Source organism: Heterodontus francisci, chromosome 4, assembly GCF_036365525.1.
Source record: "Heterodontus francisci isolate sHetFra1 chromosome 4, sHetFra1.hap1, whole genome shotgun sequence".
Taxonomy (NCBI): domain Eukaryota; kingdom Metazoa; phylum Chordata; class Chondrichthyes; order Heterodontiformes; family Heterodontidae; genus Heterodontus; species Heterodontus francisci.
The window spans coordinates 61849232-61875585 of record NC_090374.1 but is presented as its reverse complement, the minus strand read 5'-3'; the positions used below and the strand labels follow the sequence as shown (position 1 = coordinate 61875585).

At 42.4% G+C, this 26354-nt stretch overlaps 1 protein-coding gene across 2 annotated transcripts in view; it reads right to left on the bottom strand.

The window, feature by feature from the left end:
- Window positions 1–26354, bottom strand: part of LOC137369063 (brevican core protein-like) — a 212996-nt gene that overhangs the window by 11568 nt on the left and 175074 nt on the right. For both annotated transcript variants that reach the window (XM_068029643.1, XM_068029642.1), the window contains 3 exons: window positions 23898–24056; window positions 21235–21317; window positions 1059–1203 (listed from right to left, as the gene is read on the bottom strand). In XM_068029643.1, the coding sequence (XP_067885744.1) occupies window positions 1059–1203; window positions 21235–21317; window positions 23898–24056 (387 nt within the window). The remainder of the gene's footprint in view (window positions 1–1058; window positions 1204–21234; window positions 21318–23897; window positions 24057–26354) is intronic.

Sequence of the window (26354 nt, the reverse complement as noted above, 5' to 3'; positions counted from 1 at the left end):
AGGCAGGTTGCCTCACATCCTTTAAAAAGTACCTGGATAAGTACTTGGCAAATGGGGTATAATGTGGGAAAGTGTGAAATTGTCCACTTTGGCAGGAAGAATAACAAATAAGCATATTATCTAAATAGTGAGAGATTGCAGAGCTCTCAGATGCAGAGGGATCTGGGTGTTCTGGTGCATGAATCGCAAAAGGTTAGTATGCAGGTACAACATGTAATGAGAAAAGCTAATAGAATGTTATTGTTTATCGTGAGGGGAATTGAGTACAAAAGTAGGCTGGTTATGCTTCAGCTATACAGGACATTGGTGAGACCACATCTGGAGTACTGTGTAAGGTACTGGTCTCCTTATTTAAGGAAGGATGTAAATGCATTGGATGCAGTACAGAGAAGACTAATACCTGGAAAGGGCGGGCTGTCTTACGAGGAAAGATTGGACAGGCTTGGATTGTATCCTGGAATTTAGAAGAGTAAGAGGCAACTTGATTGAAACATATAAGATCCTGAGGGGTCTTGACAGGGTGGATGGGGAATGGATGTTTCCCCTTGTGGGAGAATCTAGAACTGGGGGTCACTGTTTAAAAATAAGAGGTCGCTCATTTAAGACAGAGATGACAAGAAGTTTTTTCTCACAGAGGGTCATGAGTCTTTGGAATTCTCTTCCTCAAAAGGCGGTGGAAGCAGATTCTCTGGATATTTTTAAGGCAAAGGTAGATAGGTTCTTGATAAGCAAGGGTATAGACGGAAATGTGGAGTAATCGGTTCAGCCATGAATTTATTGAATGGCAGAGCAGACACAAAGGGCCGAGTGGCCGACTCCTGCTCCTAATTCATATGAATGAATGAAGTCACAGGCTGGGGTTGCAGTTCACTGGTATACACTCCCACTGTACACAGGCAGTGCAGAAGCAGGAAATATATTCTCATACCTCTTTACTGTTTATTGCAGTTACATTATGCTTTATTTCATTAAAGGGGTTTTGCAGAAATGTTCAAAAGACAGGCATGAGAAATAGAAGGGAGTGAGGATGACTGCATGCAGTAAATGCCAGACCTCACCTGTGCCCTTTTTACATGTGTAGGTAAGGTGGTAGTTACATGGAACATCATTCCACTGGCCATCCTCATGCCAGATCATAACAACACAATCTTCTCCAGAAGAAAAGAAACTGTCTGGCTGGTGCGGACGCCAGTTTTCATATTGCTGTATGAGAAACAGAAATGACAAATTGAAGGTATTGAGTAGATTCATCTGGCTTATCCATAACTATATTCATCATAGGATCAGAACGATTGTGCAGAAGGGAGTTCAGAACTGACATAATATTTTCACCATTGTCAGCGGTACAAAAGTAGACAAGATTTAAAGCTTCTCCTCTCAAAAACTACAAATAAACATTTTTTTCTGAATTATAATTGCTGTGATGTTGATACTGGCATCACACACATGCTTAATGATGGTATAATTATATGCTAACTATAATAAACTGTTGCATTCAATGCATAAATTAAGTGTAAGTCGACCAGGTAGATGCCGACATAATAATATATTATGAAAGGTAGTGTAATTTTATTTAGAATTGAAATATGGATAATAAGAAAAAGTTTATTAAACTAACATTCTGGATTCAATGCCTGATTGTTCCATGATCTTGTGTTGCAGGCATTCAGAGCACGATTGCCCCATGCTTTTGTGCTATAAGGTAAAATGCCTCACTAGTCCTGTGCTGTAAAGTTTCAGTGTCTGTTCCTTGCTGTAAGAATATAGAGCCTGATGCCCTGTGTTCTTGTACGATAAGGACTTGAGGCCTGACTCATATCCTGTGGAATAAGATTTAGTGCCTATCTCATATCTTGTAGCCTATGATTCAGTTTCTAACTGCCCTCTATCCTCAAGCAAATGATCACATTTTTTAGGAATGCGGTTCCTCATTTGATTTTAGTGGATGTCTGCCATCGTCTAGAACTGACTTTATTGCTTTTCAATGCACATAGGCTCTTAGTTTTTAAAAACTGGAATGTACTTTACTAAATTAATGAAGTTCTGAAAATAACATTTTATTTGGACAACTCCAAAATAACATTGCATAATTACACTTTTTTAGGTGTTGGTTATAAGTCCCAGTTTTTGCCTTTGCATGTGGTACAACGTAATAAGAGAATTGATAGAACAGACAAAGTGCAAATCTGCCAAGAGCTAACAATTCACCACATGAGCACTTTGGCTTGAATTCTATTCCTCTGGCTTGCATCGGCATATGTGTCTGTTTTCTGATTGACGTGGTCACACAAAGCGTCTTTCAGTGCTGCTGAATAAGTATTCTAAATCTGATCAAAATCAGTAGCTACCATACTTTCTCACCAAATGACAAATTTTGAGCCTCACCACAAAGAAGCTGGGGTTTTTTTTCAAATGATTTCCTTTACAGTCATAAAAATACAACTCATTGGAATCAGGGCAGAGTGCTAACAAGATCCTCAGCTGAACATCTCATGTGCCCCAACAAAAGGAAAGGCAAAATAGTTGCATTGATTTATACCCTAGCATCATGGGATGTGACCCTACATGCATTTAAGATAAAAAGAAAATGAAATAAATGCTTAAATAAAAATAGAAAAAGCTGGAGATGTGCAAGTCATCAGTCAGCATAAAAACAGAAAGATAAGTTCACGTTTTGGTTACAACCTGATTTAAAATTTCCAGCATTTGAGACTCCTTTTTCTTTTAATCTCGAATAAAGCCTCTCAGTTTTTTGTTCAGTCCCTAATCTATGAGCGTCAATGTCAAAGCATGCAGTCTTGCATTCAATTATGTTTTACCAATTTAAAGTGCAACTGATACAGAACATCATGTTGTGCCTAATATCCTGTATTAAGTCCCATTCGTCTATCACCTCATTCTCACAAACCTCAACTGTTCTCCATCATTTTGAATTCCAAATCTTCATTCTCTGCCTCATGCCACCTTATTTCTGTAATGTCCTCCAATCCAGCTTGCAACTTCCACTCTTTTGTCTCCAGTCTACAGTACAAAGCCCATTACCTTCCACTCCACAACCAGTGTTAAGTCATCAGAAATCACACAACCACATGGAATTCCCTTTCCAAACCCATCTGCCTTGCTATCTTGCAGAGTAGAGTGGAATGCAGTTAGGAGGATTTGTAGATGAGAATGACAATTTTGAAATCCCGCAGATTACCACCTCCCTCAGCTGATGAGTCTGCACTCCTCCATGTTGAATATCCCTTGGAAGAAGCACTCAGGGTAGCAAGTGCACAGAATGTACTGAGTGGGGGACTTCAATCACCACTGCGAGATGCAACTTTAAAATGAGGACATGGGGCTGAATTTTATCAACCCTCAGATGTTAGGGGTCATGGTGGGGGGGCCTGGAAAATTCTTTAGGGAGAGGCCCACCTTAACCCCCGTCACCAAGAAGGCCCCACCGCATTTTACCAGCAGTATCGAGGCCTCGATGCGGCCCCCTGCACCCCCCTGCTGCATGTTGGCGGAGCCTTGATTTGCATACTAAAATGAATTCTAATATACGTCAAAGAACCTACCTGGACTGGGTGGTCATCCCATGCTGATATTCCGGCCAGTGACCAAAAGTCCTGTGCCTTTGGATCCCCATGTGGGGATCCAAGGCAAGACACTGGTGGGGAGGGGAGAGCAGTGTAATTTTCAGGTCCTGCGTGTGGGGGGTGGGGGGGGGTGTGGGGGAGCGGAGAAAACTGATTCAAGTGGCTGAGGGGATGGTGGGAAGGCGTTGAAGGGCAAAAATTACAAAGTTTGGGACCGGCAAATATGGTTTCTCAGCGGCGGGGGTGGGGGGGAGGAGAGATGGAAATAAATTTGTTGGCTGATGATTGGGGGGTGGGGGGGTGCTGGATCAGGGGCTTTGATCTCTACCTTAATGTTTTTACTTAAATTCACAGAATAATACAGTGTAGAAGAGGCCCTTCGGCCCATCGAGTCTGCACCGATGCATTAAAGACACCTGACCTGTCTACCTAATCCCATTTTCCAGCGCTTGGCCCATAGCCTTGAATGTTATGACGTGCCAAGTGCTCATCCAGGTACTTTTTAAAGGATGTGAGGTAACCCGCCTCTACCACCCTCCCAGGCAGGGCATTCCGGACCGTCACCACCCTCTGGGTAAAAAAGTTCTTCCTCAAATCCCCCTTAAACCTCCTGCCCCTCACCTTAAACTTGTGTCCCCTCGCAAATGACCCTTCAACTAAGGGGAACAGCTGCTTGCTATCCACCCTGTCCATGCCCCTCATAATCTTGTACACCTCGATCAGGTCACCCCTCAGTCTTCTCTGCTCCAGCGAAAACAACTCAAGCCTATCCAACCTCTCTTCATAGCTTAAATGTTCCATTCCAGGCAACATCCTGGTGAATCGCCTCTGCACCCCCTCCAGTGCAATCACATCCTTCCTATAATGTGGCGACCAGAATTGCACACAGTACTCCAGCTGTGGCCTTACCAAAGTTCTGTACAACTCCAACATGACCTCCCTGCTTTTGTAATCTATGCCAGGATTGATAAAGTCAAGTGTCCCATATGCCTTTTTCACCACCCTATTAACCTGCCCTTCTGCCTTTCAGGGTTAAATTCCATCTGCCACTTTTCTGCCCATTTGACCATCCATTCTATATCTTCCTGTAACCCAAGACACTCCACCTCACTGTTAACCACTCGGCCAATCTTTGTGTCATCCGCGAACTTACTGATCCTACCCGCCACATAGTTAACTATGTCGTTTATATAAATGACAAACAATAAGGGACCCAGCACAAATCCCTGTGGTACGCCACTGGACACTGGCTTCCAGTCACTAAAACAGCCGTCTGTCATCACTCTCTGTCTCCTGCAGCTAAGCCAATTTTGAATCCACCTTATCAAGTTACCCTGTATCCCATGTGCATTTGCTTTCTTGATAAGTCTCCCATGTGGGACCTTGTCAAAGGCTTTGCTGAAATTGATGTAAACTACATCAACTGCACTACCCTCATCTACACACCTGGCCACATGCTCAAAAAATTCAATCAAATGTTTTAGGCATGACCTCCCTCTGACAAAGCCATGCTGACTATTCCTAATCAAATTTTGCCTCTCCAAGTGGAGATAGATTCTCTCCTTCAGAATTTTCTCCAATAGTTTCCCTACCACTGACCTGAGACTCACTGGTCTGTAGTTCCCTGGCTTATCTCTATAAGATTTCTTAAATAGTGGGACCACATTCGCTGTTCTCCAGTCCTCTGGCACCTCCCCCGTGGCCAGTGAGGAATTAAAAATTTGGGTCAGAGCCCCTGCAAACTCCAGCCTCGCCTCCCACAGCATCCTGGGACACAAATCGTCCGGACCTGGAGATTTTCCCACTTTTAAGCCTGCCAAAACCTCCAATACCTTGTCACTCCCTATGACAATTTGCTCAAGAACCTCACAGTCTCTCTCTCTGAGTTCCACATCTACATGCTCATTCTCTTGGGTGAAGACAGATGTGAAGTATTCATTCAACACCCTACCAATGTCCTCTGGCTCCACCCACAGATTTCCCCCTTGGTCCCTCATGGATCCTACTCTTTCCCTGGTAGAATATGTTGGGATTTTCCCTACTTTTACCAGCCAGAGCTTTCTCATGTCCCCTCTTTGCTCTCCTAATTGCTTTCTTAAGCTCCATCCTACACTTTCTGTACTCCACTAATGCTTCCATTGATTTGCTCTCCTTGTATTTGCTAAAAGCCTCTCTTTTCCTTCTCATCATGCCCTGAATGTTTCTGGTCATCCATGGTTCTCTGGGCTTGTTGCTCCTACCTATTACCCTAGAGGGAACATGTTGGGCGTGTACCCTTCCCATTTCCTTTTTGAATGCCCCCCACTGCTCTTCTGTAGATTTCCCGATAAGTAACTCTTTCCAGTCTACCTTGGCCAGATCCTGCCTTATTTTACTAAAATTCGCTCTCCCCCAATCCAAAACCTTTTTTTGCATCTTGTCTATTTCTTTCTCCATAACAAGCTTAAATTTTACCACGTTGTGGTCGCTATCACCAAAATGCACCCCCACCAACACATCAACCACCTGTCCGGCTCCATTCCCCAGAATTCGGTCCAGCACTGCACCCTCCCTTGTTGGATCCTCTACATATTGAGCTAAAAGGTTCTCCTGTATACATTTTAAGAACTCCACTCCATCTAAGCCCTTAACACGATGACTGTCCCAATTAATGTTGGGAAAGTTGAAATCACCTAATATAATTACCCTATTATTATTTTTACACACCCCTGCGAATTGCGCACATATTTGCTCCTCAATTTCCCGCTGACTATCTGCGGGTCTATAATAAACACCTAGCAATGTGGCTGTCCCTTTTTTATTCCTAAACTCTACCCATAAAGCTTCATTTTATGCCCCCTCCAAGAGATCATCTCTCATTACTGCAGTAACTGACTCCTTAACTAATATTGCAATGCCCCCTCCTCTTTTACCCCAATGGTTCCACACGGGCAGACCATCGAGATCAGAGCGCGCCACCGCGATTTGCGGCACGCTCATAAAATTCAGCCCATTGTCTCTGCAAACATTGAGATTTTATGCTCATATTTCAAAGATGCGTTCTGAATGGTCTTGGCAGTGTTGCTTTGTGTGGCCATTACTAGACTGTATTACCTGCCAGGACATTGAATCAGACTGTACTGCCTTGTCAAAACTGTGCCAAATCTGATAAAGCAACTCATTAAAAGGCTATTCCAGCCAAGTTGCTTAAATTTAGCAAGATTATGTTGCCTGAATCATTAACATAGATAAAATATAGGATTATCTACATAACAGTAACTTTTCCTCACAGATTTGCACTTTTTAACTATGTTTGTTACACAGGAAATATTTAATTCGATTAACTCTATGTACCTAAAAATGGAATGCACTGTCCCTCAAAGTATTCCTTTACAATGTTTATCCAGGAAAATGCATTATAAAATGATTAAATACAAATGTTGTTTTACATAAAATACTTTTCTTTGCCAGGAATGAGTCTTATCATCAGTACAGGATTTCTGCCATTAATATTCCCATGAGTTGGTGAGAACAGCTGGGTGTGTCAAATGAGAGGGAGAAACCCTCTTAAAGTGCAACAGGATTGCGCTTAAATCAGACAGCAAACGTAATCATGGTTCAAACAGCACGTCAACTCAGGCAGTATACATTACTTTACGCATATTTTAATTGTTGCTCCAGAATCTGTTTTCCAAAAACAAAGGAGGGTATGGTAACAGAACACTAATTGAAATGAAGGTTTGAGCATTACGTTAGTAACTGAACAAGAAAGATCTGTAATAAAAACAGAAAATGCTGGAAATACTCAGCAGGTCAGGAAACATCTGTGGAGAGAGAGTTAATGGACCTAATTTTATTGCGGTGATGGGCGTCCAGGCAGCAGGCCAGAAGGCAGGGGGAGAACCTGCCTCAGCCCTTCATTGGACCCCCGTTGGAATTCAACAGCGGGCAGGCAATTAACTGTCTGCCATTGGGGACACTGTCCCTTTAAGGGATGAGTTCCTGCCTCCAGAGCTGCTGGCCAATCAGAAGGCTGGCAGCACCACTGGGTCAGTGGCTACTGCCATTACTGCAGGAGGCCTTGCAGAGGACAAGAGCGATGAAGAGCCTGGGATAGGTAACTGGGGTCGTGGTCGCCGGAGCCATTCAGCAGGGGTGAGGGGGTGGGGTGGTGGGTGAGGGATGGGGTCTTCCCATTGGGGAGGGGGGGTGGCAATCGCTGCCAGGAGGGCCCTGGATTGCCCCCAAAGGATGGTACCCCGACCCTGCTCGAAGGCTTTACCTGGCAGCATCTCCCGCGGTGACAGGCCCCTCTGCCATTTACAAAATTGAGGTGGATGTGGGAAGCGGCCCTTAAGTGGCCATTAATTAGCCACTTAAAGGTTTCAATTGGTCTGGGAGGAAAGGCCATCCTCGGCCTTCCACACCTCGGACAAAATGGCAGATGGCCTGGCCAACATTGGGAATGGCGCCCCCTGCCATTTTTGCTTATCACCCACCACCCTCCCCTGACCACCCCCCTTGCCTCTGTGCCTGTCTCCAAGGGCATAACAAAATTCTGCCCATCAGATCTGTGACCTTTCATCAGTTCTGCCTGATCTACTGTGTATTTCCAGTATTTTCTGTTTTTATTTCAGATTTCCAGTATTTTGCTCAAGTAAAATCTGTATTGAATTCAAAACGCGCTTTGAATATTTTCAAAGTGTGCAGAAGTCTTCAAAAACTTTAACAATTTGAAAATCTCCTTAGCATTTTTCTCCTCTTAAGAGCCTAAACATTTGAAATCATGAAAATTAGAAATAATAATCATTGTTAACTATTATATATTCATATTAAACCTTGCTTACAGCTTTTGGAAATGTTTCAGTCACTAAGGCTTCATATTTTGGAACTGACGGAGTTCCGAAGTGGAACACTGGTGGGGAGGGGGAGCGGGGTCAAACGAATATAATTGGGAAGGGTTAAAGATAAATGTCTGTGAACTTTGTGGGGGGGGGTGCGGTTAGGTCAGGTGCGCAATGTAGGGACTTTGGGGGGGGGTGGGAGAAAGTACAAGGAATTAGATCTATGCTTGTTGAGGTGCGGGTGGGAGAGGGGCTAGATCATTTATTTAAAATATTTAAAACCCATATCCCTTTCAACATTTAAATGTAATGGTGGGGCTTGAAGCCCTTTAAAAATGGCGTCGGCGTCTGTGCAGTGGCGCCTGATGCCGTCGCTGGGTTGAACCGCCCGTCCCCTCCACGTCATCGGGGCAGGGGGGCGGGGGAGGCAGTCCGCCCCGGCCATGTAAATGAGCCGCTGCGTCCACAATGGGCAGTCTGAAGCTTGCCGTCAAGATGGACCACGAGCATTTAAAATCCAGCCCTATGACTCATCAGCAGATGAGTAAAATATTAGTTTGAGTGGTGTATCAAAGAATTGCAGGCAACATGTCTTTCAGTAACATAATAAAGTAAGTGGCATAAATTTGGCAAAGATGTGTGTTCTCAAATTGAACTGTAATGTATGGGTGTCTAATGGCAAATAAAAACATGCTAAGTTTTTTCTTTAAGTGCATTTTCAGCTACTGATCCTTTTTTTGGAAAGATTCAAACATATTCAATTATACCAATCATTCAGCAAAATCTGGTGTAAACAGACTGCAACAATGAAGGAGGGAAGGCATCATTCGACCAAGTGTGGTATCAAGGAGCCCTAGTAAAATTAAAATCAATGGGAATCAGGGAAAAAGTCTCCACTGGTTGGAATCATACCTAACACAAAGGAAGATTGTTGTAATTGTTGGAGGCCAATCATCTCAGCCCCAGGACACTGCTGCAGGAGTTCCTCACGGTAGTGTCCTAGGCCCAACCATCTTCAGTTGTTTCATCAATGACTTTCCCTCCATCATAAGTTCAGAAGTGCAGATGTTCGCTGATGATTGTACAGTATTCAGTACCATTCGAGACTCCTCAGATAACGAAACAGTCCATGCCGCATGCAACTAGACCTGGACAACATTCAGGCTTGGGCTGATAAGTAGTAAGAAACATTCATGCCAGGCAATGATCATCTCTAACAAGAGTGAAGCTAACTATTTTCCCTTGACATTCAACGGCATTACCATCACTGAATCTCCCACTATCAACATCCTGGGGATGTTGACCAGAAAATTAACTGGACAAGCCATATAAATACTATGGCTACAAGAGCAGGCCACAGGCTGGAAATTCTGCAGCGAGTAACTCACCTCCTGAGTCCGCAAAACCTGTCCACCATCAACAAGATACAAGTCAGGAGTGAGGAACTCAAGAGGCTCAACACCATACAGGATAAAGCAGCCTGCTTGATCGGCATCCCATCCACTCCCTCAACCGCTGCACAAATACGTTGAGGAACCAACTAGAGGACAGGCCATCCTAGACTGGCTATTGTGTAATGAAAGAGGAATAATTGACAATCTAGTTGTGCGAGACCCCTTGGGAATGAGCAACCAGAATATGATAGAATTCTTCATCAAGATGGCGATGGAGTTGCATTGCTGGTTAAAGAGGAAATTAAAGCAATAGTGAGGAAGGATATTAGCTCTGATGATGTGGAATCTGTATGGGTAGAACTGAGAAACACTAAGCGGCAAAAAACATTAGTGGGGGTTGTATATAGACCTCCAAACTGTAGTGGTAATGTTGGGAACGGCATTAAAGAGGAAATTAGAGGCGCTTGCGATAAAGGAACATCTGTAATTATGGGTGACTTTAATGTACATATATATTGTGCAAATCAAATTAGTCACAATACCATAGAAGAGGAATTCATGGAATGTATACGGGATGGTTTTCTGGACCAATACGTTGAGGAACCAACTAGAGAACAGGCCATCCTATACTGAGTATTGTGCAATGAGAGAGGAATAATTGATAATGTAGTGGTACGACACCCCTTGGGGATGAGCAACCATAACATGATAGAATTCTTCATCAAGGTGGAGAATGACGTAGTTGATTCTGAGACTAGGGTCCTGAATCTTAATAAAGGAAACTACGAAGGTATGAGGCTCGAGTTGGCTATGATGGATTGGGAAACGTTACTTAAAGGGATGACAGTGGATAGGCAAAGGCAAACATTCAAAGAGTGCATGGATGAACTCCAACAATTGTTTATTCCTGTCTGGTGCAAAAGTAAAACGGGAAAGGTAGCCAACCATGGTTTACAAGGGAAATTAGAGATAGCATTAGATCCAAGGAAGAGGCATACAAATTCACAAATTCGCCAGAAAAAACAGATCTGAGGATTGGGAGCAGTTTAGAATTCAGCAAAGGAGGACCAGGGGATTGATTAAGAAGGGGAAAATACAGTACGAGAGTAAGCTTGCGGGCAACACAAAAAGAGACTGTAAAAGTTTCTATAGGTATGTGAAGAGAAAAAGATTGGTGAAGACAAATGTAGGTCCCTTACAGTCAGAAACAGGGGGAATTATTATGGGGAACAAAGAAATGGCTGACCAACTAAATGTATACTTTGGTTCTGTCTTCACAAAGGAGGACACAAATAACATACCAGAAATGTTGGGGAATACAGGGTTTCGTGAGAGGGAGGAACTAAAGGAAATCAGTATTAGTAGAGAAATGGTGTTGGGGAAATTGATGAGATTGAAGGCCGATAAATGCCCAGGGTCTGATAATCTACATCCCAGATTACTTAAGGAAGTGGCCCTAGAAATAGTGGATGTATTGCTGATCCTCTTTCAAGATTCTCTCGACTCTGGAACAGTTCCAACAGATTGGAGGGTAGTTAATGTAGCCACACTATTTAAAAAGGGAGGTAAAGAGAAAACAGGGACTTACAGACCAGTCAGCCTGATGTGGGTAGTGGGGAAAATTCTAGAGTCCATTATCAAAGATTTTATAGCAGAGCACTTGGAGAACAGTGGTAGTCAGCATGGATTTACGAAAGGGAAATCATGCTTGCCAAATCTACTAGAATTCTTCGAGGATGTAACTAGTAGAGTTGATGAGGGGGAGCCAGTCGGTCTGGTTTATTTGGACTTTCAGAAGGCTTTCGACAAAGTCCCACATAAGAGGTTAGCATGTAAAATTAAAGCACATGGGATTGGGGGTAGTGTATTGCGATGGATAGAAAATTGGTTGGCAGACAGGAAACGAAGAGTAGGAATACATGGGTCTTTTTCCGAATGGCAGGCAGTGACTAGTGGGGTACCGCAGGGATTGGTGCTACGACCCCAGCTATTCACAATATATATTAATGATTTAGATGAAGGAATTAAATGTAATATCTCCAAATTTGCAGATGACACAAAACTGGGTGGGAGGGTGAGTTGTGAGGAGGATGCAGAGACACTTCAGAGTGATTTGGACAAGTTGAGTGAGTTGGCAAATGCATGGCAGATGCAGTATAATGTGGATAAATGTGAGGTTATCCACTTTGGTAGCAAAAACAGGAAGGCAGATTATTATCTGAACGGCTATAAACTGAGAGAGGGGAATATGCAGCGAGACCTGGGTGTTCTCGTACACCAGTCGCTGACGGTAAGCATGCAGGTGCAACAGGCAGTAAAAAGGGCAAATGGTATGTTGGCCTTCATAGCGGGAGGATTTGAGTACCGAAGCAGGGATGTCTTGCTGCAATTATACAGGGCATTGGTGGGGCCATACCTGGAATATTGTGTGCAATTTTGGTCTCCTTATCTGAGGAAGGATGTTCTTGCTATCGAGGGAGTGCAGTGAAGGTTTACCAGACTGATTCCTGGGATGGCAGGACTGACATATGAGAAGAGATTGAGTCGGTTAGAATTATATTCGCTGGAGTTTAGAAGAGTGAGGGGGAATCTCACAGAAACCTATAAAATTCTAACAGGACTCGACAGGGTAGATGCAGGAAGGATGTTCCCGATGGTGGGGGAGTACTGTACCAGGGGTAATAGTCTAAGGATACAGGGTAAACCTTTCAGGACTGAGATGAGGAGAAATTTCTTCACCCAGAGAGTGGTGAACCTGTGGAATTCGCTACCACAAAAAGCAGTTGAGGCCAAAACATTGATGTTTTCAAGAATGAATTAGATACAGCTCTTGGGGGGAAAGGGATCAAAGGATGTGGGGGGAAAGCGGGAACAGGTTACTGAATTGGATGATCAGCCATGATCATAATGAATGGCGGAGCAGGCATGAAGGGCTGAATGTTCTACTCCTGCTCCTATTTTCTATATCTATGTTTCTATGCACCATGGCTGCAGTGCGTACCATCTACAAGATTCACTGCAGCAACTCACCAAGGCTCCTTCAACAGCATCTTCCAAATTTGCAACTCTACCACCTAGAAGGACAAGAGCAGCAAGCACATGGAAACACCACCACCTGCAAGATCCTCTCCTCCAAGTCACTCACCATCCTGACTTGGAAATATATCGCCATTCTTACATTGTTGCTGGGTCAAAATCCTGGAACTCCCTCCCAAACAGCACTGTGGGTGTACCTACACCACATGGACTGCAACAGCTCAAGGCAGTGGCTCACCACCACCTTCTCAAGGGTAATTAGGGATGAGCCTTATTCGTTAAGGCCAATGCTGGCCTTGCCAGTGACACTCACATTCGGTGAACAAATAAAAAAACTTGCATTTATGTCATACCTTTACCATAACAAAACATCCAGAGAAGCTTAGACTGATGACAGCTTTTAGCCTTGAGATTACCAGAAGGTACAGGAAAATAACAAGTCAGCCAAGGCTTGTTTTGAGAGAAAGCTTGTCTTATAATTTAAAAAGATTTGGTACTAAATGTAAACAATCCCTAGATGGTTTAAATTCACACCAGAATACTTCGTTCAGTGTCAAGCCTAAGTTGGGGGGTTCTCACAGAAGTGCTTGGCAATCACATCACAAATTGAGTCACGTTGTTATACTGCTGTTTTTGTGCTAGTGTGCACCTGAAACTCCTTGGAGGGAATTTAATGCTCTCCCCTGCGGCGGATTTGGAGACAGGGAGAGCAGAAAATCAGATGGGATGATAGCGGACAGGGACCCCACCATCTTCTTGCCTCTACCAAAATTAAATCCAGGGAGAGAAGATCTGTGAGCGGCCTTCCGGATCGGCCACCAATTGAGGCCCTTAACTGGACAATTAATGCCCAATAAAGGGCCACATCCTGCTACCGCAATTAGCCCTGCGGCAGACAGCCCCATCATCGCACGAGAAGCATCGCACAAAAAACCATGCAGACTGTTCTCCAGCTCCATCTTAAAAGGCACAGTGCCTGAATGAGGGACCCAACATTGGGGATGAGGGCCCACTGAGAGCCACCCCCCTGCCCTTGTTAACAACACCTCTATATCCCCCTCCCAGCAACCCCCACCCCGCGACACCCCTCCTGCCTTTAACTACCTGTGGCCTAGGTCCAGCGACACTCCTGGGCCTTGGGTAGGTGCTCCACTGGCAGCAGCCCCCGCCTCTGCGGTGGTACTGCTGAGTGGAAGAACTGCCAGCCTCTGATTAGCCAGCAGCTCTCCAAGAACGGGGCCCTTGATCACGAGGAAGGCCTGCCGCTGTCCACTTAAGTGCCTAATTGGCAGTCGATTCAGTGAGTCTTCCACTGAAGAGGCAATGCGAGGTTCTGGATGTTGAGACCCCGGCACCAGCATAAAATCTTGGCTCTGGTATCATGGCAAAAGTAGCAATATATCACAACCACAATTTAGCTAGCTGCCGTGGATCTAAGTGTGCTGCACGGTGATTGAGCCTCAATTCGAGCATGATCCAATTTCCAGGATAAGAGGTTTCCATCCTGTTTCTGCTCCTGGTGCAAACCATGCTAACAGACTGAGCATAACTGAATATCATGTAAGCACTGAACAGACTGTGAGTTAACTGATTTATACTTAAGGATACACAAAGTGAAGATTTGATTCTATCTGGTGTCTCTCAAGCTTAAATGTATTAGCTTCAGAGAAATACATGAAGTGGGCTCCTATTGACAACAGATGCTGGTTTCATTAAGGAATTATCAATTGCTCAGTCACTAATTAAGAATCGAGATCTATCTATCTGCCTCTGGTCTCGGCTGTCATCCACAAATTTGCATAACTTCATAAAATTTGAATAATTCTCAGAACAGAGCAGCGAATGTTCATTGTGCATTATTTAATTATGTATATATTATCTATTTATATAAAATAAAATGATTATAAATGTTCACTTTTTAGCAGCATGGTTTGGAGAAAGGGTAAACGAATCAGATGACAATTATGGATTCCCCAATGAATTTCTTTTATAAAGTTACTTTTGCTCCTACTTTCCTTCTAATTGTTCAGTGATTGAAAGAAAAATGTCAAGAAACTGAATCTTAACTGGGAGGAAGTTAGTGAAAAATTTCCAGTGCAGTTGGTAATTAAACATTAAAGCTTGTTCTGGATAATAACAGAAGATGACAGAAAAGAGATTCATTTAAATTGCTATGAACCACAGCGTGGTGTAGTTGATAGGAGGCCATAACAGCAGTGGTGTGATAGAGCTGGCTCCCGCTGTTATAATGAGAATCATGCCACTAAATATCTCTACCGCTAACACTTGTTCTTACTTGGGAATGAACATTAATTAGGAGCAATCATTTTTTTGTTAGGCATCAGGATCCTTTCACAATTTAATGGTGCACTCCTGTCCTTCACAGTGAGTAATATTCACTTGGGAGCCATGTTGATGCAGATTGCATGCTTTCCTGCTAGATGTTGACAGGTTCAAGTGGCAGAGCTGTCAATCACTAGAGTTTGCCTGTCCCCATTGAGAGTAATGCATGAGTTCTCAGCTGGGCTGTGAGACAATACCCTGGTCACATAGATGATCCATAAGTGGAGGTGAAACCTGATGCCATTGGCCACCTTTGCTGCAAATACAGTTCCTGCTGGGTCACAAGATGGCACTGCAAGTAACCATCGAGAAATCTGAAGCCTTCCTCCCCCATTCACCCATCAAAAAGAGGGAAGGGATAAAATAAACAAAAGTACCACCTAAAAAATTGATCAATATTTATTTCCATGAATTTCCTAATTAATTTCCTATAGTTAGAATCATTATGCCTCAGGCAGAGGAAGCCATATGCCTTCCTAGCTTTTGGACTCCCTGAGTTCTCCCGGTCACGTTGGCTCATAGCAATTTAAATTAAACTCTTTTCTGTCATCTTCTGTTGTTACCCAGAACAAGCTTTAATGTTTAATTACCAACCAGCCTGGAAATTTTTCACTAACTTCCTTCCAGTTAAGATTCAGTTTCTTTCCATTTTTCTTTAGGTCACTAAACAATTATCTCCTCCACTGAACATAGGGAGTTTGGATTTACTGAAAACCACTGTGGAATGTGGAAGCAAAGAGATGCTGCCTCCCCAGATTTTTTGCTTTTATGACAGGTCTACCCTACAATTATAACTGAACATGGTGCTTTGTGATGAAGGGTTGATTTGCATGTAAAAAGTACAATTTAAAGAATATGATACACATTCTCTGACTTTATCGAGCATTTATAACGTAACGAACAAATAATACTGTACGGAAAACTGAATGTTATTTGAAGTGTGACTCAATTTTGCTATGTGGAAGTGCTCCTATTTTTCTTTGTTCTATTTATTCTTTTACTTGGTTACATTTCTGACCTGTGAATGAAGTTGTCGCAGTGACTTAGTGGGTTTTCTTATTGTATGCAAGCTACATCTGAGCTTTTTCAGCGATGCATTACTGACAGTCTCCACCATGTGGAGCCACTTACCAGCACCTTGTGATTGCTGGAACCTACAGCCAGAAAATATACACCATTTAGGTAATTTCCAATTTACTATTAACCACTAACTTACCATGAGATATTACCCCACGAAAAATGGATGCTGTGGATTCATGTATGCTGATAGCTGCTGTATCTCAACTACCTGGTGAAAACTGCTCAAGGTTACTGCTTTCTTGTAAAAGTAACTTCTTTCTAATCAGGATTTTATTGCAATGATTTATTTACTGACAAATATACCTTTAACACAATCTAGGCTCTTAGCTGTTGAAATTAACACGTAATTTGTTGAAGAGGCAGCATTTCAAGGGGCTATTCTTTTCTGTCTGAGGAATCCTTTTACCTAAACAGGTTCAATTCCTAGAACAGATGGGAATTAAAAACTATGCAGCACGATGCCGTATGGATTATAAGTACCCATGATGCAATCCCTGTTCTGTGGCGAGTTACTTGTTCTCTACCAGGCAGCAGTTGGGCTGCTGGGTTCAGAAGGGTTCCTGTTTCTGAATGCTATTAGTGATTGGAGCATTGTGAGGTGAGCTCAGCTATGATGGTCTCATTGGTTGAATAGTTTACTGACCCTCACTGTTTAGGCACAGGCAGAATGGCTGCTTAAGCCAAATGCCAGGCAGCTGGGGGTACCCCTGAAACAGATAGCCACCTACAGTCAGGCCCTCGGAAGGCAGAAAAAGGGAGGAAGATTAGAAATTTTTTTTTAAATCTGCTATTCTGGCCACTGGGAAAAGTTGAAATTTAGCAAAGGTATTGATCGCAAAAGGGCCATTCACCTTAGTTTGGTCATTTGCGGGACTTGGAAATTTACTTCAGATTTGCTGAGGAACACATAATTAATGCAACATCCTGTCACATCTAATGCATTTTTGCTCGCACATTCAATTGTCTGAGACACTAGTTAAAAAAAATAATGTTCTTTGATAAGATCATGATATACTTGGCAAACTGATTGCTGAATGTGTGTTTGTACAATTATAGTATCATGGATATGGCCATGAGAAAAAGCAGAACTAACTCCACTACTGCTGTCCAAAAGCCTCGATAATGCTCGCCTTCAGAATTATTTATTTACTGACCACTGTTCATCACAAGGTTATATTATTCCTCCTCTGCCTCAGCTATTAAAAGCATTACATGATGTGGCACTGAACTAAGCTGTTCTTAGCTTGGCAGCAGTAGTGCTACTACAGTGGCAGCCTAAGCAGGGGTAAATCACCCAGAGTGCTGGCTCACTAGACACAAAAACTCACCTCCACAAAAATAATTGGTGTTTGGTAAAGGCAAGATGGGCACCTCTGCAATGGCTAAATAGCTGGTCCATTCCAACAACTTACATTTATATAGCACCTTTAACATAGTAGAATGTCCCAAAGTGCTTCACAGGAGTGTTATCAAACAAAATTTGGCATTACACTGTGAGACATAGAGTCATAAAGTTATACAGCACAGAAACAGGCCCTTCGGACCATTGTGTCCATGCCGGCCATCAAGCACCTATCTATTCTAATCCCATTTTCCCGCACTTGGCCCGTAGCCTTGTATGCAATGGCGTTTCAAGCACTCATCTAAATACTTCTTAAATGTTGTGAGGAAATAAAGAGAAATAAGGGCAGATGACCAAAAGTTTGGTCAAAGAGGTAGGTTTTAAGGAGCATCTTAAAGGAGAAAAAGGAGGTAGAGGGAAGGAGAGGTTTAGAAAAAGAATTCCAGTGCTTAGGGCCTCAGCAGCTGGAAGCATGGCTGCCAAGGGTGGGGCAATTAAAATTGGGGATGTGCAAATGGCCAGAACTGGTCGATATTGGAGGGCTAAAGGAGGTTACAGAGATAGGGAGGGGTGAGGCCATGGAGAGATTTGAAAATAAGGATGAGAATTTTAAAATTGAGGCGTTACTTAACCAGGAGCCAATGTAGGTCAGCGAGCATAGAGGCGACGGGTGAACAGAACTTGATGTGAGTTGGGATACGGGCAGAAGTGTTTTGGTTGACCTGAGGTTTATAAGGGCGGAAGATGGGAGGACAGCCAGGATTGCATTGGAATATTCAAGTCTAGATGTTACAAAAACACGAATGAGGGTTTCAGTAGCAGATGAGTTAAGGCACGTGTAGAGTCAGGCGATGTTATGGAGGTACAAATTGGTGGTCTTAGCGATGGCGCAGATGTGTAGTAGCAAGATATTCCCAGGGTCAGATATGACACTAAGGTTGTGAACAGTCTGGTTCAGCCTCAGACAGTTGCCAGGAAGAGTGATGGAGTCAGTGGCTAGGGTATGGAGTTTGTGGCAGGGACTGGAGACAATGGGTGGAATTTAATGGGCCCCCTGGAGACAGGCTAGATGGCAGGGGCATGGAGGGCCCATCGCTTTCCTAACCTGCTGCAATTAATTCGAGTGTGGGCAAGGCCAAAGACAGCCATCATGCCCAGTGGCCAATTGAGACCCTTAAGTGGCCAATCACTAGCCACACAAGGGCCTCTTTTGCTGCTGCTGCAATTACACCAGTGGTGGGGGTGCTTCCTCCATACTGGGAGGTCGTCCAGTTAAACAAGGTGATTCCCTGGGGGCTTGGAGTGGGCCTCCTCCATGGGCAATCTGTGGCCAATAGAGGGTCTCCCGGCAGCAAAGCCTGCCCCTCCACTAACCCCCCGCCCTCAAAGACCACTCTCCCTCCTGCCAGACTGGCCCCGGTGACCCGCCTCACTTACCTTGGATCCAGGGATCCAGTGATGGACCTAGTCCTGAATCTGATGCAGTACCAGCAGTGGTCACTGCACTCAGTGGCGCTGCCAATACGACTGAGCTGCCAGCCCTCTGGCTGGCTGGCAGCTCTGGGAGGCAGGATCCCCATCCGTAAAAGGATGGGTGCCCCGATGCCGGGCAGTTAATTGCCATTGAATTGCGCCGGGGAAAATCTACCGGGTGCAGGGAGGAGCATGGAATGAGACTAAGCAGTTCTTTCAGAGAGCGGCACAGATTCAATGTTCTGTCCTGTAAGAATCCAAGCTACAATTTATGTAATAAGGTGATTATGCCATCAAATAATAAAAAGGTTATTTTAAGAGAGAGTTTCTATAAAAATATTTTTAACAGTTTTCAGCCAGTGTAAAACACTCTTGTATTTCGCCACATCACTTAGTAATGTAACACAGATCAGAGGGTCTAACTACTAATTTTCCATGCAGTCATCATTACACAATGCCAAACTGGCCAACCACACTAGACCAATTACACTGCATCAAAAGCAAACATGCCATCAAGGAGATTTTTCTTCCCTGAACAAACCAACTGAGAACTTTTCCCACTAGATTTAGTCTAAGTTAGGTAACCCTGTCACATAAGCCAGTTCTATGCAATGCCTGGGGAGTTTAGTGTCTCAATTTACACTTGCAATATTGGTGATTTAAACTATTTTACCACATACAGGGGTGGCTCACCTCTACATAAAAGCTCAATTATATCAGCAACTGCTTCTGGAGCACATTGTATACCTCAGCAACATGCTCCAGGAATGGCTCAGTGCAGAAAGCCTAAACCTCTGCCAGATCACCAATAGTATTTGGCACAAAGCACTGAATCTTTCTTGGGTTGTATTCAAGAACAGGCTTGAAATGAAAGTAGGATTTTTACACTAAAATACCTTATATAGTCAAACAATGCTAATAATTCAAACAGCATAATGTGTAAAGTCTGTCTTTTATATGGTAGTGCAAAGAATCTTTAAGGAAAAGAATTATGTTCTGAACATATGTCTGCCAAGTTTTTAATAATGGGAATCGTTTGATGTTTCACCATGTAACAGGAAACCTTATCTTTTAGTAAAATGTAAAGTGTCGCAGTGGAGTTTCTTTTGGCTCTTCATTACTCAGTTAAACTACAACTCTTAATTTATATCTATTTTGGTATTAGTGGTTCACAATTGAATTCTGGGATGAACAGTCATGAAGATCACTATGATTCACAATGTTGCTGTACTGATCCCAATGATGCATCTTTGCAATTCGGGATGAGCACAAAAAAATAGTTCAAACTGAGCTCTCCTAAATTAATTAAGAAAATGATTTGGGCCAATTTATTTTCAGAGGTACAGTGTCATTGTACACATGTTACCAGTGCTGTGAGAATTCCTCTCTCCCCTTATAGCTTTTTCTTGTTTCTTTAATCCTCAACAGTCTGGGGAGGCGAAGATAGAGACAGCCTCATGCTGGGTACATAGCCTTCACACTTTAGTGAGAAAGTAGAGGTCTTGGTGGATGTGTATCTTTTTAATTTCTGGTAAGGCAGTGTATTGTGTGTCTGTAATGGGAACAGTAGATGTTATTATTAACATTAGAACAAGTATGTTTGCCAAAACCATTACCATCTAGTAGGCAGATGTATGGGGTCTTATTTTTGCTTCTGTAGCCAAACCACTCAATAGTAGTTTCAGTTCCACACAGCGGCAGTTCACAAATTGAAATAATGAATATTCTTATCCACAAGTCAGAACTACCTCCATGGGACATGAACCAGTTCTTGATGTGCTGGAGAAGCCCATTTCTTAAGCTTAATCTTAAAATTCCTTCTCTGTATTTCAATGACCCAAATTTCTGATCAGACAAAGTACAATCCAAACCAGAGGTTGGAGTTTACTTGAACTCTCTTCCTTAGTTACTAGTCTAGCAATTACACTGTGTGATATTCGCATACTCATACTTGTAAGAAATTATTTTTATGTGCTTTTTTATTGAAGACACTAACCCATCTGGTACAGTGGTGTAAAACTGGCAGTGCAGTTTTCATAACAATCATGTATTTAACCCTGTCTAGAACCCTGTGGTTAGACCACACTGCTTGTTCATGGATCCCTTAGGGGTTTCTCATCTGAACGATATAAAAGTGAACAGATCTTTCAAAGACTAACCAGAGGGCTTCCATCAGTCCAACGGAAATCATGTTCAAACATTTTGTCATTTAGGCCAATCCATTGGTAGTCCTGGCCAATACCTATGGGGCAGACAAAACAAGGAGGAATGTATTTAATAGCAATTCCATGTATGGCAATGATTAATCTAGCAACATCAGGAAGTTTATTTGTATGAAATGCATTTCCTGTTCTGTAGATCTCAAACAAAAATCTAAACTACTGGATGTCTTTCATCCAATCTTTCTGGGATTTCCATCTTCATACAAGTGAAATTCTTCATAGTTTATTTTCATACCACTTTTCCTCCCCTCCTCCTCTCCTGAAGGTAAAACACCTTGCTAATTATCAAAATTGAGCTAGTTTGGCTATTCTTCATTTCTGGTTACCAGGGCCATGCTAACTCTTTTATTTGGATATTGTTATCAGGCCACGCTAACTATTATTGGGGTATTGTAACCAGGGCCGTGCTAACTCTATTATTTAGGTACTGAATATCAGAGCCATGCTAACACTATTATTCAGGTACTGTTGTCAGAGCCATACTAATGTTATTTAGTTACTGGTTATCAGAGCCATGCTAACACTGTTATTCGGGTACTATTATCAGAGCCGTGTTAACTCTGTTATTCGGGTACTGTTATCAGAGCTGTGTTAACTCTGTTATTCGGGTACTGCTATCAGAGCCGTGTTAACTCTGTTATTCGGGTACTGCTATCAGAGCCGTGTTAACTCTGTTATTCGGGTACTGTTATCAGAGCCGTGTTAACTCTGTTATTCGGGTACTGTTCTCAGAGCCGTGTTAACTCTGTTATTCGGGTACTATTATCAGAGCCGTGTTAAATCTGTTATTCGGGTACTGTTATCAGAGCCGTGTTAACTCTGTTATTCGGGTACTGCTATCAGAGCCATGTTAACTCTGTTATTCGGGTACTGCTATCAGAGCCGTGTTAACTCTGTTATTCGGGTACTGCTATCAGAGCCGTGTTAACTCTGTTATTCGGGTACTGCTATCAGAGCCGTGTTAACTCTGTTATTCGGGTACTGCTATCAGAGCCGTGTTAACTCTGTTATTCGGGTACAGTTATCAGAGCCGTGTTAACTCTGTTATTCAGGTACTGTTATCAGAGCCGTGTTAACTCTGTTATTCGGGTACTTTATCAGAGCCGTGTTAACTCTGTTATTCGGGTACTGTTATCAGGGCTGCGTTAATTCTATTATTCAGATATTGTTATCAGGGCTTGTTAACTCTGTTATTTAGGTATTTTTTTATCAGGGTTATTTGTTTTTTAAAAACATTTTTTGAGGCATCTAGTTTACTCTTATTCACACTCAATATAATTCCAACTTTTGTCAACCGCAGGCATGGACCACATTAAAATAAATACGTGCTTGGAATCAGATTCAAAATTGAAATTAATTAAATACATGTGTACCTTCCTCACAGGTACATATTAGATCTATTTACATATTACATCCACAAAAGGTACATGTACTGGCAAGTAAAATTACAGTCGTTGAGAATTTTACCTATGCTTAACCAATGCACTTAAGGGTTTTCAATAGAATTACAATCCCCTTTAATATTTAGAATGAAATAAAAATATAGACTCTCAAAAGCATGGACTGGTTAATCACTTCAAATAAAATGTATTCTGATCCATGATCCCCGGGTGATTTGAGTCTCAGAGCTGCTGACCCTTCAGATTTGCTCACCTCAATCGGTTTGAGTTTTGTCATACCTCCATTGGGCTGTCAGACAGAGCATGTATCGAGTGTGATGCCCCTTCTGAGAGGGTAAAGATCACTGACATGCTCCAGCTGGCCCTACTTCAGTCACACCTCCTGTTGGCTGACAATGGAGCTGCATTGACAGCAGTCACGAGGAAGGCAGTGACCCAGAACACAGCATCATGCAGATGAGAGGGGAGGTGTGCTGGCAAGCAACCTCTGAAAGAAGAAAACAGGACTAAAACGTAATCATCGCAAAGCCGAACTGCTGTGTCTGTAAGACAATTTTGCATGTTATATTTCCTTGCACCTTTTATTTGTACTTCCTTCTGTGAGCTTTATCAAGGCTCTTAGCCGTGGCCTTGAATCTAATTCCCCTTTGCATGGAAGTCACATTAGATCCATAACATTAAAAGTTGCTTATTGTTGCTCTCACTACCAACACAGAATTATTTTACCTGTAAGAAAAAGCCAATCGCTTTTAGGTAAAGAGAGAAAACACTGCAAATGCTCAATCGGTTGATTTGAAAGAGAAGTAAATTCAAAATTTTGGATATGACTGGTCATCATAATTGGCTTGAAACATTAACCTTCCTTTTTCTTTCTGATGTTGGTCTATGTGTTTGCATTTTCAGCACTTTCCTTTTTTAATTCTGATTTTCAGCATTTAAGAATTTTCCTTTTTTAGTCTTGCTTTCTTTTATTATAAACAGCTGAATTTAACTGAAGTATAACAACCATATTTAATTGGTTCCTTTGCCTACACTAATAACTCGGTACATGGATACATAAACCCACAGTTACGTATTCACACTTTGGGGACTCTTTGCAATCAGGCTCATGCTAACTCTGTTACTGGGTTAAAATACACTCAGTTCTTCTGTGCATATCTTTCTTGGAAAGGAACATTTCAGAATTGGCATGGTACATACGGTTCACAAAAAGTTGCTCCTCATGTGTGAGGATGCTGGACAAGTGAGCACCCTGCAGACGACATTCCTTCTCTGCATCTTCCCAAGCCCGGCGGTGACCAAAGTATTTGTAGCAGTGTCCTTGGAATTTGTGCCAGCCAAAATCACAGACCTCCGTATCTGACAATCAAATCAACAGAAGCATCAATTAGCAAGGCATTGCATTTCCAAACTTCCTATAACCTGAGTGCAGCAAATGCACATTTGCACTGCATGCAGCATAACATTTCAGAAGAAAGACACAAAGTACCCAGAGGGGATTTAAATGGTGAAATAAATTAACTTGATTTTTTCCCAAATATCCTATTGTCCCATAGAGCACAGTTAAAACATGTGGAAAGAAGCTCAATTTTCTGGCTGTCAGGATGAATCTCATGAGTCTAGAAAGCCTTGCAGCATTCAAAGGAGAAGACCACTGGAACAATGATTTGAAGCCAGTATGGCCCATTTCTGATCTACATCAATAAATTCTTGCATAGCACAACAAATAGTTACTTTGTTATTTCATCACTATCAACTTTAGCCAAAGAAGTTAAAATGTTGATTGTAAGAAAAACAAGTAAAATAACTAGTATAACACGTTGGCCAATTGAAATGATGTTGTTTCAACTTAATACTTAACTTACATATTCAATTTTTTACCCTGCCAATTTAAATAGGCTGCTATCATGTTTATTTATGTGTTAATATTCACATCACATAATTTCAAGGAGAATCAGTTTTAGGCCAAAACTGAGATGGCTGATTTAAAATGCAATGAGCTAAATCTTAATTATGAGGTATGTGTTAGTCAGAGTGCACTACTTGTGCTTGAAAGGGCTTCAAGCAGCATGAGTATTCAAAAATTGGCATCAACGTCAGCCACACATTTGTGGGGATACAACTAAACTGGGCCACCAAGGAGGATCATAGGCCCACTCAGTGCAGCCCAAATGCAGATGTAATTTTACCTGTGATATGAAAAAAGAGGAGGACTTTACAGGGAAAAGACCTACATTGTCACTTTCAAATATCTATCTGCAAGTTAATTTTTAAAAATTATTTATCAGACAAAAAAATGAATTGAGCTTGAAGGTTCACTGAATGACCCTGTTAGCAGATCCAACCCGTGCAGTACTGATTTACCTGACCTCAGCTTGGGTGGCATTCAAGGTATTATGGGTGGTCTGATTGCCCCATGACATGGTGGGCAATATCTGCACAGTTCCTGCTTCTGAACCCTATCCAGTAACTACTGCAGGAAAGTAATTGTACAGATGGACCTCTGATGAAGAAAGGACCAGGCTCAGGGATGATGCCTCCTATGATCACATCTGCAACTGAAACTCATCTGTCCAGGCTCCTGCGTAAGAACTTACATTGAAAAGGTACTGAAGGACACCTGGCACCCAAGCAGCAGAAGGAATCAGTACATACAGAAGAGGAAGAAGACATGAGAGAATATTGGCAACATCTAAAAGTGACTGAGTTTGTTAACACCTGTAATATCTGTGCCTCCAGCTATACTTCAATAAAGAATAGATGCAATATATCAAAGCAGAGTACAGCTCAGTTTATTTCTTTTGTGAGATGGTATAATTTAATGCTGAACTTCAACCTCCAAACACCAAAAAATAGAAAACTGTCTCTGTGACAATAAATCAATAACTAATTAACAACTAACTTGTTAAAGCAATTTATACTCCTGGTGATTTAAAAAAAAATCATTTTCCAGTTTTGTGCATCACCAGCAAGGCCAGCATTTATTGCCCATCTCTAGTTGCCCGGTTTGATATAACGGAATGGTTTTCTCGGTCACATCAGAGCGCAGTTAAAAGCCAATCACATACATGAGGCCCTTGTGATTAGAAAAATAAAGCTTCTGACTGTTGAGAACTCTATGGGGCTAGATTGTTGCCCGTTCATTACTTTTCCTTCAGTAGTTAACATTTTATAAACTCACCAAAAACTCTGGGAGGGGAGAATACATTCAATTATTGTCACCGTGTTTACAAGGTGCCCATCTGTTAAGAAAGGCACAGAACAACTGCCCCCTATTGAGGGCCTCTAAGTGGATAGTCAGTATTTCCATTTTAAATAGGAGGTGTCTGCTTGCATATGCAAATCAGGGTCCTGCTTTGAAATGTAGGCTTTTATTTGCAATTTTTAAGTACAAATGGATGCCACGCATACTCGGTGCAACCAGGTAGCGAGCAGCCGAACCAGTGGTCCTTAAAGGGATCATTGCTGGAGGCCACTCCGTATTTATATTTCTCTCTCCGCAGATGCTGCCAGACCTGGTGAGTATTTCCAGCACTTTCTGTTTTTATTCCATATTTTGGGGTCATTCTCCTGGGACCAGTGGGAGCAGCAATGCTATTTCTGACCCCACAGAAGCACTGCAGCCCACTGATGGCCACTGGGTAGGCTCCCCTCTCC